This window comes from Manis javanica, chromosome 7 (assembly GCF_040802235.1).
Source record: "Manis javanica isolate MJ-LG chromosome 7, MJ_LKY, whole genome shotgun sequence".
NCBI lineage: Eukaryota > Metazoa > Chordata > Mammalia > Pholidota > Manidae > Manis > Manis javanica.
The window spans coordinates 32,752,222-32,767,765 of record NC_133162.1 but is presented as its reverse complement, the minus strand read 5'-3'; the positions used below and the strand labels follow the sequence as shown (position 1 = coordinate 32,767,765).

Here is a 15,544-nt window from a genome sequence, read left to right as displayed (position 1 = left end):
TCTTCCTCTCTAGTTCACACTATGTGGCAGGCACTGTGCTGGGTGCTGGGGGAACAGAGCAGAGTGAGAAATGGCTCCTGCCTAGACATGGCTCATCTGAGCCCGTCTCCTTATTTGACCCTGAGCTTCAAGCCTCTGACCTATATCTGAATTGCTTTTATTCAAGGGATGAATAAGTAAGACATTGCAAAGAATAGGGATGTCAGAAAGTGGCATTTGGCCACTTTTCCATGCTCCCTGCACTGGTGGGAGTGTTTGAGTGTCTAAGGGACGTTGGCACACCCCTTTCTGACATTGCTAGCCCAGGGAGCCCTGCTATCACACAGCTCTCATGCATGTTTGCCAGTGGATCAGCCAGGCTCTTTGCATCATCATTCCCAACTCTGGCTCTACCTTGAATGCTTGCTACATCAGGGCCTTTCTCTTATCCTGGACAAATAGACTTCCCTTCCCAGTGCCTAGAGTACATTTCCCAAAGTTTTGAAGAACACTAATCCTATGAGACACACTGAGAAAAAAAAAAAAATTCCCTGGTTAAATAAGCATGGGAAATTCTGTATTGGGGATCTCTGAAGAATCTTGATGCCCTTTAGCATATTAAATGAAGACTATGTGACACCCTGTAGTAGAATGTGTTTCAGTTGTTTAAGTTGATGTTTTTAACCTTCCATTGTGTTTTGTGGTTGCTGTAATTGCCAGTTTTTACATAACAGCTATTAACACCCATGGAGCTAGTATTCCATAAAATCCACTTTAAGAAATTCTACTCTTGTAGACAATGTTCTGTTATCTAGAGTGTAAAATATTTTATCTGGATATAGACACAGCCTAAATTGTATCCTCCTTATGTGTACATTTTTACCATAAAGGTTCTATACCTACATTTCAGAAAACCTAAGGAATAAAGAATTATTTTAGAGCATACATAATTCTAAGGCCCAACACAGCTTATATTGCACAGGTTCTTAACCTCAGTAATATCCACAGATAAAATTCAAGGGTCGGTGAACATAGATGAAGAAAAATATTACATCTTCATTTTCACTAAATTCTAGCTGAAATTTAGGATTCCCTCTGATTGTCGATGTAGGGAAGAAAGCACAGTAACATTGGCTGTACCGATGTCTTCATCACCAATAGAAATTATAGTTTTTCATATTACATCACAGTTGTTGCTTCTATCTCCAAGAATTATTTGTGCTCATCACTGTTTCAAAATTTTACTTGACCTATCGTTATATATTTTTTCTGTGTTAAACATTTATTCCTACAGCACAAATGTGTTAACATTTGATAACTATACTCAAAATTCTTTTTTCTCTTTGTAATCTTACATATTTTATTTTATGCATTTAAAATGTCATTCTGAGAGGGGTTCTACCTCACCAGACTGTCTACGTGCTACAAAACACAGGGCAAGAATCCCTGGTGTATTATTTAATAGAGTGTTCTTATGCATATCATTTTATATAATTATATCATTATATATAGACAGATACAGAAATTGAACAAGGGATACAGAATTATATGTATGTTTACATATAAATTTACATATGTATACATTTACACATATATACATTTATATATATACATATGTACACACATAATTCTGTACCCTTTATTCACTAAATACATATCAGAATTATTTTTCAAGTCTCATTCTCTCAAACAGATACACTGTAGTTTACTGACCCCATTTCTCTATTGTTAGACTTTAAGGTTGTTTCCTATTTTTAATTCATGCAAGTAACTTTTCCTGTGTTTCCAATTATTTCCTTATACTAGGTTCCCAGACCTATATTGACTCTTATGTCCTGTGATATCACCTCATAGTAATTTTAGCTGAATACAGAGGCACATGATCTTCCTGATAGCACACATCCTTTCCAGAAGTTTCTAAGTCTATTTTGTTAATCTGACTGATGGTTCAGATGAAGTCTGTTGAAAAAACTTTATTTAAACAAACAACTATTCTTTTGGTCTCATTGTCCATAGGGATTCTAACATTTTTCTCAAGGTCAAAAGCTTTGATATTATTTTTAAAAGAAAAAAAAAGTTTCTTAGCAGAGATTTACTTTCCCAAAATTGATGGACTGACTCACTTCTTCATCATTTGGAACTGGTGGTGGTTCTCTGAAGCACTGAAGTTTCTCCCAGAGGATTTGCCCAAGGGAATCTGGGTGGCTGGGCACTACATGCTGATTCCTTGTGATTCATTTTTAAAGCTCTTAGAGTCTTCTTTAGGGATGTTAACATTCACCCAAGTATTGATATTGTACTTTAAGAGAATCTAGATTTTGTTTCCTTTCCCAAATGAATCAAAATAGGTTAAGCCACTTATTAAGAGTGTGGGAAGCAGCAGTTGGTCATTTTTGAAGGCAGTGAATGGCAGTTCAGTAGCTTAGTGTCTGCAGTCTTTAATTATTGCTATCTTGCAGGCTCATCAGTTAGCATCCCTGCAAGCTCAGGCCTATAATGGGGGGACTGGCACGCCACCACCTGCTAATAATGAGGAAGAGGAAGATGAGGAGGACGAATATGATTATGACTATGAATCCCTCTCTGATGGTAAGAACCCTATGCCATGCACAGGGAAATGTCTGGATGATTTTCTGTTGTATTTTTTCCCCCCAAAAAAATAAGTCTGGCACTCTATAGACAACAGTAGGGATTGCTGTAATACTGTCCAAGAGTTTCTGATCCCATCCATTACTTAGCAAGGACGACCAAGCAAAGCAAACGATTCTGTTAGCCACTATGGCCACCACTTAAGGAAAGAAGAGTAGGGCGTGGGAAGGAACACAGGAGTCTTTCCTGGTGGGTTTCTAAAGGAAGAAGTGGGATTAAAGCAGGGAGACCCCATTCTCACACTTTCAGGTTTTGGTATGGCTGATGCTCTTGGCAGGAATTATAGCTGGTGGCTGAATCTTTTCTCTCTCCTGCACCAGGGCAGCACCATGGTTCTGTGCTGCTGTGCTCCTGCCTCTCACCACTTTTACCCCTGCTTTCTAGGAGTATAGAATAGAAAAAGCACCACTTTCCTTTCCCTTTTCCTCATTCTCCATTACTAAACCAAAAAGATATGTTCTTCTGGCCCCAACAAAGGGACAAAACATGAGTGATGGCTAATGGTACAATACAAAAAGTCACACGAATAACGTTACAGGCAAAGGATTCTTCCTATATAAAAACTAAGTTTTTTAGGTGCGTTTTGTTCTCAGTAAATTAGTATCATGTGTTATAGGTTGCAAAATACTTTCTGGGTACGGTTGCTGATGGTAGGCAGTTTCATTTTAGCAACTTCTGACAAACAGCAATGTAGTAATGAAAAAATGCCAAAGTTCCTATTTATATAAACAATATAGATGTAGAATATATCACTACTATGTAGGATAATTGTTTTGCTAATATGCAGATTTACCCAGATCAGCAACCATTTACCACTGTTGTTAAGACAATCAAGCCACCCTCCTTCAAATATCTGCTTCTCATGCTCCATGATTGTCCCCTAGTCATGTTCCATTCCATTAGCCTCCATCATGGCCAGCAGTTACAATCCAGTCTCTTTATGCCCCCAAATACAATACTAGCCAATATATTTGTCCTTAGTAATACGGCTGTTGTTTGCTTCATACCATCAACTAGAAGCCAGTTTATTTTACCTGAAATCCCATTAGATAATACAAGAAGTATATTCCCTAACGGGGAGGTAGAAAGAGAGAGAAATGCAAGGGAATCAAGAAAATTTCTTGTGTCCTATTTCTGAAAAGTTATGGGAACATGAATGTTTTTATATTGACTTATTCTTCCCCATGGATCTCAATTATAGCCATGCTGATACCTCCTCAAAGAACAAATTTTTTTCAAATAAGAGGTGAAAGCTACACTTAAGAAGTCAACCAATCCAGATGTCATTTGCCCCTTTAAGAAGTTAGTCCACCTGAAGATAAATTCATTCTCTATCATAAATTAATCCTGTGATTTTTCTGTCCTTTTGAGCACAAGAAGGAGGAGGCTTTTCTTAATTATTTGTTTTATTGTTATAGGAATTTTGATATGCAAGTAACAAAATGAACAGGTAGAGGAAGAATCTTTCTGATTTATTTTTGGTTAGGAGAGTACAAGTTAAGCCCTCCCCTGCTGAATATCTAAGATAGTGCCATACTTTTTAAAAACCTCCATGTGCTAGGATGGTACATACATGGAAAGGGGGCCCCACCAGTTCTGCTCCAATGAGTCATGAGACCTTGAGTCACTGTCCTATCTCCACTCCAGGCCTTAGGTCCCACAGATATGTGATGAAAAGGTCCTGTTAAGTATTGGCTGATATTCTCCCTTCTAGCACTAATATCTATGATCTATGACAACTAAAGTCCACTCCCATCATATGCTTATTTCCCATTTCACTGAAAGATTCCTTTGGCTATTTCTCAACAGGCCTTGTAATTATGCCATCACTGGTTTGGGCTTGTTCTATTAAGGTTTCCTTATGCTACTGGCAAATGCCCTGTCCGTCTTACACTTTTGGTTGTGGTTTGTGGTAACTCACTCAACTGTGTGTATTCATTCCTCTTCCATCTTCACATTCTCCAGCTGAGACAAAAAGAAAATAGAAACCTGCCTGCTATGGGCAGAATGATTTCCAGCTTCGTACAGAGATCTCAGAGGATTCTAAACTTCTTCTAATGATGGGTTCCTTTTAGAATAAGAGGGAAGCTGTGACCAGTCCCCTCAGAGAAATGAACATGCTCTCAAAATTCTGCATGCCTTTGCAGAGTTTCACAGGCCTTCTGAGGTCCTGGCAGGCATCCCAGGTTAAGAACCCCTCTTTAGAATCTGGGTAGCCCAGTTTCTTTAGTTGACAGCTCTAGTCCTCAGTTTTCATATCTATAAAATGAGAGAATTAATCTAAAGCCTCTTTTGGTTGTAAAAATGCGATTATTTCTAGGTACAAAGTTACCTCCAGAAAAATCTAAAGGAAGTCACAAACAAGGCTCATATATTTCAGGAACTGCTACTCTTTTGGCCAATAAGTTCTTAACGATTATTTATTTAACTTAAATTTTGTTAAATAAATATAGATTAATTTTTCCCACTTGCTGTTTATCTTGACTAGCCTTGAGCATGCACTAGAGTACAGATATGAATTTGCATTGGCAATGACTGCGTGATTCTAACAAATTAATCAATTTCTGTCCATTCAACATAATGTATGATTGAGAGTAATATGACAGTAACTGAGAGTATGTAATGTGAATGTGGCAGCATGATTAACATTAACAATGGTTGCATTTATTTTATTTCCAGCCCTTATATCCCTTAATAGTCAATATTAAATCAATGGGAGAGTTCTTGTTTCATTTATCTTGTACTCTAAGCTGTTGTTATTTATGTTTTGCTTCACACCTTGGTTTAATTTATCTGGCTTTCTGTCCTAATTTTCCTTAACTTTTATCCCCTTTCTGCTTCTGTTTTTCTGTAGCAGATGTCCTTACTGCTTCTCCTGCTCCTAACAGTCAGGAAGGTAAAACCATTTGAACGGCACATTTTAACTGCATGAACGTCAGCATTCTGTTTTCAGTTTCTTAGGCCTGATTAGCATGAAGTTGTGACATTCATAAGAATAAAAATGTAATAAAATTATTAATCTCGTTTACTTGTTGGCAGCCTGCATGGCCCTGATTTGGTATAAGGATATTTTGGTATAGCATTTTTTGTCTGATGAGATAGTTAATTTTGGATGAGAAATGGGCTGTATTGTTTTTCATTTTGAAAGAACATAATCATGATATCCCTCTAACACCTTTAAGGTCATTTCAAATAGAAATACCAAAATAAGAGCTAAGATTAGCTGTCATACTTTAGATATCTTTAGATATATTTTAATTCCTATCCTTAAGATTTTCATAAATTTCATAAATCAAAAATTATGAAAACTTTACTTTCCAATCAAGTAAAATTATGAATATTGCATTGGAAATAACAATGTCTTTTTTCCCCTAGTTTAGACATTTCTAGAAGTAAAAGAAGCTAATAGCTTCATTTTAAAGTAAAAATGATTAATTCTTGTATGCACCATCTAGAAGTGCTTCAGCCACCAAATCCTTCCCAAACTTGAGTGCTGACAGCTTCTTGACAGGATATCTTTCATAATGTTTGCACAGTTCCCCTCATCTATATGAAAATGTGCCTTCACATATAGATTATGGCTATATGATACCAAACCTACTTGTAAATTAATCCTTACCAGCAAAAATCAACTCATCATTTAACATATTTAAAAAATTATACTTCAAGCCATCATTTTGATAACATATAGCCAGAGCCTCAGTCTTAACAGATAAGCAAAAATATCTGGATATTCTTGCAATGATGTAGTCATAGCCCTTAAGTGAAGCATTTGGTTCTTGTTTGCTGAAGCCTGCCAACTCATTTACAGACAACATTCTAGAAGACAGACCTGAAAATAAATCATGTAATGACAAGCTTCAGTTTGAGTATAATGAAGAAATCCCCAAGAGGATAAAGAAAGCAGATAACTCTGCTTGCAACAAAGGAAAGGTAGGTGAATGGTTTCTGTTAAATTACACTTGGACCATGGTACTCTTGTCAGCTTCAGATGGCATTTCACTTCCTCCCTATCCTTCCCTTCCCCTTTCCCCTCACTTTCCCTTAGATTACAAAGCCTGCATGGTGATGATATGAGACACCCTCCTGCCATTTGTAGGTTAGTCACTGGTTCCATCCCGCCAATACCTGCTGAGGTGTACTGTGTGACGGGTGGCACAGGAAGTGGTTTGGTGATGGAAAGGAACATGTAAAGAGCACCTGTAGATAAGCACAAACAGCAGTGATTACACAGTGTTATCAGAGCATCAGGGAAGATGATGTTGGAGGAGGAAATCTGGCCAAGCACACAAAATAGGATATTCAGACCAAGAGAACAGTCTGGCACATTCAAGGAGCTGCTAGTTTTAAAGGTGTTTAGGATGACCAAGAAAATAAACAGGGCCCAGAGTATGAATTGTTAGTAGAGGAATGACCCAGGGAATAGAAAGATAAATGATACCCAGACTTTACCCTCAAGTGCCTTACAGTATGTAGACTCTCAGCAAATCTATAGATGTAGTTGCAATGACATTATTGGAGAAGAAAATAATAAGATATGTCAAAAACTTGAGCCACAGAAAATACATACTCAGTCATCTATTCGTTCAACAAATATGCATTGACCATTCCACATTTAAGAAGCTGATGTATGCCCTGAGGTAAAAATGATGATGAGTTAGACTCATCCCTTGCTCTCAGAAATATTTTACTCTGGGAAGGCATTATTACTTGTATATACATGAATACAGAGCAAGGTGAATCACACTGATGACACAAGAGATGCAGATAGAGCTTTAGGGATTCAGAGGTGAGCTGCATATACCTTCCAGGTAAACTGGTATCATTTTTTCCTTGATAGGTTTATGACATGGAACTGGGAGAAGAATTTTATCTTCCTCAGAATAAAAAGGAAAGCAGACAGATTGCACCTGAGCTTTCTGACCTTGTTATCTATTGCCAAGCAGTAAAATTTCCAGGTAAGAGAAGGCAATATCATTTATAACATTTAAAGATACCAAAAGATAAAAATATACTATTTATTTAATTGAGCATTATGAATGCTCTCCAAAATAACTAAATCACAGTGCCAAAATCATTATTATAATACTTTCTAAATATTTATTATTATTATTACTATTATTATTATTATTTGCTTTGATGCTCATGATGAAAATACCATAAATCTTCATTTTCCAGATCATATCTTTTCATAATAGCTAATAATAATGATAATAATATCTATAACATCTCATGGCTAAAATTTATTAGGCACTTAAGTACCAGGATTTGTGCTAGGTATTTTACATATATCATCGTACTGACTGCAATAATTCTCTGAGGTGGATAGATGTATTCCCGTTTTAAATAAAAGAAAGTCTGGGTAAGATGAAGTAATTGGCCCAAGGTTTCAGAGTGAGTGTATCAGTTAAGACTCTTTTGTTTGAAAGTGTCATAAATTGACTTAAGGAAAGAGGAATTTATTGACTCCTGTATTGGAAAATGAAGGGATACAAGTGTCAGGTATAGCTTGATCCAGGTCTTTTTCTTTTCCCGCTTTTCATTCTGCCTCCACTGTGTTGGATCTGTTCCCTTTGTGGTTGTAAGGCAGCTGCAGCAGCCTAACTCTATATATTTCTAGATTCCACTTCAGTGTAAGAGTCTCTTCCAGAACTTTCAGCAGGAGTTTTATTATTTTTTATTGGGTTATTTGCCTGTCCCTGAACTGTGGCCAAGGGCATGCAGTGCTCTGACTATCTTAGGCCTATGTCACTTGCCCCAACCCTGGGCTATGTAGCAAATCTTCACCCAAACCACAAGGACCAGGGACACACTTTCAGTGGAAGAGAGAGTTTCCCCAGCTGGCCATTTCTAGAATGACAGTGAACTTAAGCTGATGAACTGTTTTCCCTAAAAAATGTGCATTTCAGTTAATAAATGGTAGAACTATAATTCTGAACCTGTCTATCTCCAGAATCTTGTCCTTAACCATTTCATGACCTGCCTTTCTTGTTAGGGTATGCTATCAAATGAGTTCATTCAACTGAGTGTCCCAGCAGGAGGTGGAGGGCAAACAGGAGAATCCAAAATATTTGGAAGTGAGAAAAATTTATGTCCTCATATTAAGAAAAAGGATTCCCTTGCACAAGATCTCTGAAACAGTGAAGCATCTAGAAGTGGGGGATCCATCTAAATGTTAGTAAACAGGATATGTAAACTTGGTTTGCAGAGGGGAATTAAAAATACCAACCCTCATTTTTTTTCAAGCTGATCTGAATGCAGGTCCTGGCTTCTAGAAGCTTATCTTAAGCACCAGTTCTCACACTCTGCCATGTAAACAGGGCAAAAATATTGGGCTATTTAAAAATTATGTTACTAGTGGTCGTTTCATATAGCAGAGGGGAAAAGTCATAGATAAAACTTTCTCAATTTTAAGTTTTCTCCCATAAACTGCTTTTAAGTTTTTGGCAGCTGCTACTGATTATCTGCTAGCAAATTCTGTTGAGGGGGATATGAATTAATAACCAGCAAGCAAAGGTTTCAAAGAAATGCAAGAATCTAACCATTTCAGTTTAGTTTCATAGATGGTGACTTTGTCACGTAAGTACAATTTGATCATATTTGCAGCTGGCAAACTTGTTCTTATGATGGGATAAAATCCTTTTCCTGTCAAAGAGCCTAATGGCCTGCATGTCCTTTATCACAGGAACAAGTGTGAGGACCACGCTAAGAATTCACCCACTGTATCTCTTGTCCTTTGTATATGCAGCTGACACTACACCCAAACCATTCTGATGGCTTTGTCTTTTCTTCTCAAGCACTAAATAAAGAGCACAAATTACCAAAGATACTTGAAATCACTGTGAAAGATGAAGTTTCTGTACCTGTAGAGAATTGCAGGAGAGTCAAAAGACCATTTGATACAGCTTCTGGCTTGATGCTGAACTAAGGGTTTTTTGGCTTGTTTTTAAAATTCCAGGTATACTGTTCTTAAAAAGTGTTTATATAGTACACATTTTTGATAACTATACTATATTTTAATATTTCTTTTTAAAAATTGAAATTTCTCACATTTTTGTTTCCTCAAATTTATTTCCTCTCTCAAAATGTCAATATTGTGTTGCCAGAATCTTTATTATACCTTCTAAATATTTTTTGGTCTTTTGATTTGTTTTGATGCCCATGAGGAAATACCATAAAATGTCCTTTTTTATACTATTAATTTCAGTTCTGCTACATTATCAATTTCAATGCATCTCACCTTTTACCTTCCCAAGGGCCTTCCAAGGAGCCACATACAAAAAACCTTCAGTGCAGTGGGGCTCCACAAAGGTCATGTAGTACCACCTTTCCCAGAAGTAAGTTCCCCAAGATCATAAACCTGCCTCAGAGGGCTCGATTCTTCTGTGACCTGGACTAAGATAGTTATGTAATTTCTCTGCACTTCAGAAGCAGCATAACAGTCCTAACTTGCAGGTTGCTATAAAAACTAGAAATGAAGTATATAATGAGATTAGCACACAATCTAGAATATAGTTGGCTCTCTGGAAATGGTCATTAGCCATTGTCATTAGTAAATGGGCCAACAGGGCAAATGAAGGTTCTTTGTTGCTCCTTCAGTTACTTTTCTGGCCTTTCTAGATTCCTTCGCCTTGTTTTTTAGCTTCCTCACCCCACCCCAAGAGAACAGCCAGGCATTTCACAGAAAGGCCCCCATACCCATGGGATATATAGACACACGCCAGGATGTGAACACAGCCCGAATGCAGCCACAGAATGAATACAGCTCCCGACTCTGGGCCCTCATGGATTTTACTTTAGAGAAAATTCATTGTTATATCATTGTGTAGAGGGCAAAATTCACACCAAATTTTAAGATAAACTATGAGAACTCAAGTCCAAATAAGTGCGTCTGCAGTTAGAGATACTTAAAAGAAAAAAAAAATTTTAGAAGCCCCACGGCTGCTGTGAACTTTCTGTAGTGCTGCTATGAGCACTTTGTCTGAAACAACACACTCCACTAAACATGTGCATATACATCATCTCATTCAATCCTAACTATACCCCACTTACAGATGAGGAAGGAGTGATGCAGAGAGGTCAGACAACTTGTGTGAGGTCACAGTGCTAGGAACCAGGCTTAAACCCTTAAGTCTATGCTCATTAAACACTACTTGATCCTATCTTCATTGATGATGTTCTCAAAAGAAGAATTTTATCTGAAAGAGGACCCTCAAAATGCAGTTCAGCTGAAGGAATCACTATCTAATGGCACAACTATAAACAGCGGGAATGATTTGAAGGGAACTCTGTTTTCACTGACACCTTTAAATCACTCTTCCTGCTCTGGAACCAGGTCTGCATGGTGTGTATTCATTTCCTCACTCAGCAAGTGTCTAACAAAGTTCCCACTGTGCACCAGGCACTGTGCTAGGCAGGAAGGATCCAGGGAGTGGCTGGACCCAGGAGTGAGAAAGAAAAGCCATAAAACATCATTATTACTATATTTCCCATTTAATCCTCAGACTAACCTGTGAGTTCCTATTACTACACCCATTTTGTAGATAAGGAAACTGAGGAACAGAGAAGGTAGATGTTAAGTCAAAGCTCATCATGGCAGGAATTGAACCTAGATGATATGCTAAATCTCAGCCTCTTAACCTTTCTTTTATCTCTACAAATTAAGTAACTAGGTTCTGATCATTAAATGTTGAGTGGGGCAGTTTCTTATCATGCAATTTTTCAGAATCTTTCTGGTGCCCAGTCAAGTGGTCATTCTGTAATAATGATGCAGTTCTTGTCACATTTGCCTACAGAGATAAAAATTGTTAAATTTCCTGCAATGCTATTCCTAACAGTGCTGAACGCTAGTAGGTCTTCTGTACTAGGCTGCAAGGGAGTAGTAGGACTTCAAAATAAACATTAACAGGGATGGAAAATGTTGAGTTCCCTTGCTTGTAGGTTTTGGCTTATTTATTTTCATTTTATGGGAACAGGCCTGTCAACTCTAAATGCATCTGGCTCTAGCAGAGGAAAAGAAAGAAAAAGCAGGAAGTCCATTTTTGGCAACAATCCGGGCAGAATGAGCCCTGGGGAGGCAGCATCATTTAACAAAGCATCTGGAAAAAGTAAAGTCACCTTACAATATCTTTGTTTAATTCTGCATGCTAGATGATTCCAATATTTTACTGTCTAAGCAAGTCCCTTGAACTTTTTAATTCTTTTTAATCTTCATGAATGTTCACATTATGAGCATGTTATAAATATTTTAAAAATTAAAAATTTATGCCCTTAACTTTCTAAAAAATAGCATTTTGCTAAAGATGTTTTAAAAGTGCATCAAAAGTAAAAATTGGAGCCACCTTGGAACATTCTAGTGGTTCTTGGAACTGTACTCTTCACCATTATGTCTCCAGAAGATATATCCATTTTATTTGTAATTACTTTTTATTATAAAAGTAATAAATTCTCATAGTGAAAAACTCAACTCAGAGTTTTATTAAAATTCCTTTCCACTCTCAATGTCCCAGTTCTACTCCTCAGAGGTAACCACTGTTAAATTTATTGTGCTTTGTTCAAGAAAAATAAGATTCTTTTTAAGATAATCCAAATGGAATATATTTGAACATAACTTGTATAACTTTTTTTAGGTAAAATTGGTATAGAACATTATAGTAGTTTCAGGTGTACAACACAGTAATTCAATTTTTGTATACACTATAAGTGATACCTACAATAAGTCTAGGTACAATCTGTCCCCACACAATTAACCCCTTTAGCCCATTTTGCCCACCCTCTTTCCTGCTGACAACCACTAATTAGTTCTCTGTATCTATGAGTTTTGTTTTGTTTATTCATTTGTTTTATTTTTAGATTCCACATATTAGTGAAATCATAAGGTATTTTTCTTTGTCTGACTTACTCTATTTAGCATGATGCTAAATCCATCTTGTGGCAAATGCATGGGTTTCCTTCTTTATGACTGAGTAACATAGATGACAAATATAGATAGATAGATAGATAGATAGATAGATAGATAGATAGATAGATAGATAGATAGATAGATGACTACATCTTCTTTATTCATCCATCAATAGTCATTTAAGTTGCTTGCATATTCTGGATATTGTAAATAATGCTGCAGTGAACATCAGGGTGCATATATCTTTTCAAATTAGTGTTTTCATTTTCTTTTGATAAATACCAGAAGTGGTATAGCTGAATCATATGGAAGTTTTATCCTTAATTTTTTGAGGAACCTCCATACTGTTTTCCATATTGGCTACACCAATTTGCATTCACAGAAACAATGCATTCCCTTTTCTTCACACCCTCTCCAACACTTGTTATTTCTTGTCATTTTGATAATAGTCATTCTAACAGGTATGAGGTGATACCTCATTGTGGTTTGATTTGTATTTTCCTGATAATTAGTAATGTTGAATGTCTTCTCATGTGCCTGTCGGCCATCTCTATGTCTTCTTTGGAAAATGTCTGTTTAGGTCCTCTGCCCATTTTTTAATTACAATGTTTTGTTTTCTTGTTAGGGAGTTGTATGAATTCTTTATATATTTTGGATATTAACCCCTTATCAAATATATGAGTTGCAAATATTTTCTCCCATTCAGTAGGTTGCCTTTTCATTTTAATGGTTCCCTTCACTGTACAGAAGCTTTTTAGTTTAATGTAATACCACTTATTTTTGGTTTTGTTGTCAGATTTAAAAAATCACTGCTGAGACTGATGTCAAAGAGCTTACCACCTATATACATCTAGGAGTTTTATGGTTTCATGTCTTCCATTCAAGTCTTTAATCCATTTGGGGTTAATTTTTGTATATGGTGTAAGATAGTGATCAAGTTTCATTCTTTCACAGGTAGCTGTCCAATTTTCCTTTTATTGAGCAGACTGTCTTTTCTCCACTGTATATTCTTGGCCCCTGTGTCATAAATTAATTGACCATATATATGTGGGTTTATTTCTTGGCACTCTATTTCTGTTCCATTGATCTATGTGTCTGTTTTCATACCAGTACCATACTGTTTTGATTACCATAGCTTTGTCATATAGTTTGAAATCAGGGAGACTTGTATAATTTTTACACTTGATGTAACTTGTTACATAGCTTTCTATACATATATTTACCTTATTCTCCTTAATGCCTCTATGATATTCCACTCTGTAGATATACTGTCATTTATTTAACCACTTCCTCACTGAGAGAATGTTTGGGTTGCTTCCTGAATTGTTTTTTTTTTTTGCTAGAAAAAACAATGTAGAGTGAACACCGTTAAACATATTTTGTTGTGTATTGGCAAATATATTCACAGGACAAATGAGATACTCATGCAGAAGTCTTCTGCATGAGTATCTCATTTGTCCTGTGAATATATTCAGACATTTAAGTAGATGTTGCCACACTCATTTTAAAACTCAATAGCTACTATTTTGTTTCAAGGTGTTGAACCAACTCACTAGTAACACACAGGATGTATTCTGATATGTTATGTGTTATGATTATTCACTTTTAGGTTTATCTTTCTCAAATATTTAAAAATTTCTGCACTAATCTGAGGCTAATCTTTTGGGGGTTTAGGTTCCTATGAAGGAATGCGGCAGGCCTGGGAGGAATCTTCTATCCCTCTCAACCCAACCACGTCCCTCAGCGCTATCATTAGAACTCCCAAATGTTACCATATCTCATCACTGAATGAAAATGCCGCCAAACGTCTGTGTCGCAGGTATTCTCAGAAACTGATCCAGCACACCGCCTGCCAGCTGCTGAGGACTTACCCAGCTGCCACCCGCATCGATTCTTCCAACCCCAACCCCCTCATGTTCTGGCTCCATGGGATACAGCTCGTGGCTCTCAACTACCAGACAGATGGTAATGGACCTGCTTCACTCAAATGCGTGCCTCCTCTCCTTTCTCCTTTGGGTCTTATATTTCAGTGAACATAGTTCGGCAACAATATTTTTTTAAAGGGGCAAGATTCCAGACTGGGGCACACCATATCTGAGGATAAAAATACAGATGACAGGAAGCAGTTGTGAATTTGATACTGAACTGTGCCCTTGGTGTTCCAGAGCTACAGTGATAGAAAGAACCTTGAAGGGTCCTCTAATACTCTCTTGTTCCTGCCCTCTTTTTAAAGCACTTTTTTAAACACAAAACTGCTCTTGGTAGGGCTCTGTCCAGTTTTAAATCATCTTTTGGGGCAGATATTTCCTAACACATCACAGTCTCTCCTGTGAACAGTCAAGTGGCCTCTGCATTTCTCTCACATGAACTGAATCCAGTCCTCACTAACCCTGCTGACCCATCAGCCATTGCATAGCCCTGTTTCCAGCCAGGGTCAAACCACAGCTTAGCTCTGGGACCAGCTAGCCACCTGGCACTTGCACCAACATTGCCCATTGTGGCTGACCCTGCAGACATATGGTTAGAGATAACAGTTAAGTTTTTGGCCCTTGTTATGTTTGCTTCTTTCAGTTGAAATTAAATAAGATAATGCAGGTGAAGAACCATAGTTAAACTTGGCAAAGTGCCTGGCACATAGAAAGCATTCCACAAACATTAACTATCGTTAAGTGTTTTTGATAACTTATGAAAACAGTGTGATTTGGACTCAAAAGTGGAAATAGTAATGAAATATTTTCATAGTTGTAAAAATTTCTTTTCAGTCTGTCCCAAGTGGCTTGTGGGTTCACATCTCTGGCCCTATGCTTAGCTCTATGGCCACTGGCGCCCTTGGATATTATGATACTGAAATACTTTAAGTAAACTGAAATAACTAGTAAAATGTTTTTCTCAAGGAAATGGGAATGCATTTGGTTTTGGATGTGCTCTTTCTCCTGAAGTGTTGAGGCCAGTACAGACACACTGGCTCCACAGATGGCAAAGGGAGCCGCAGCTGAAGGGGACACAGGAATTGCT

At 37.2% G+C, this 15,544-nt stretch overlaps 1 protein-coding gene across 6 annotated transcripts in view; it reads left to right on the top strand.

Moving 5' to 3' along the window:
* PLCE1 (phospholipase C epsilon 1) overlaps positions 1-15,544 on the top strand; it is a 330,740-nt gene that overhangs the window by 292,424 nt on the left and 22,772 nt on the right. For 4 of the 6 annotated variants that reach the window (XM_073240663.1, XM_073240661.1, XM_073240659.1 and 1 more), the window contains 6 exons: positions 2,439-2,568; positions 5,483-5,524; positions 6,440-6,561; positions 7,469-7,586; positions 11,604-11,735; positions 14,204-14,494. In XM_073240663.1, coding sequence (XP_073096764.1) covers positions 2,439-2,568; positions 5,483-5,524; positions 6,440-6,561; positions 7,469-7,586; positions 11,604-11,735; positions 14,204-14,494 — 835 coding nt within the window. The remainder of the gene's footprint in view (positions 1-2,438; positions 2,569-5,482; positions 5,525-6,439; positions 6,562-7,468; positions 7,587-11,603; positions 11,736-14,203; positions 14,495-15,544) is intronic. The other 2 variants (XM_073240662.1, XM_037015657.2) reach the window with 1 other exon arrangement.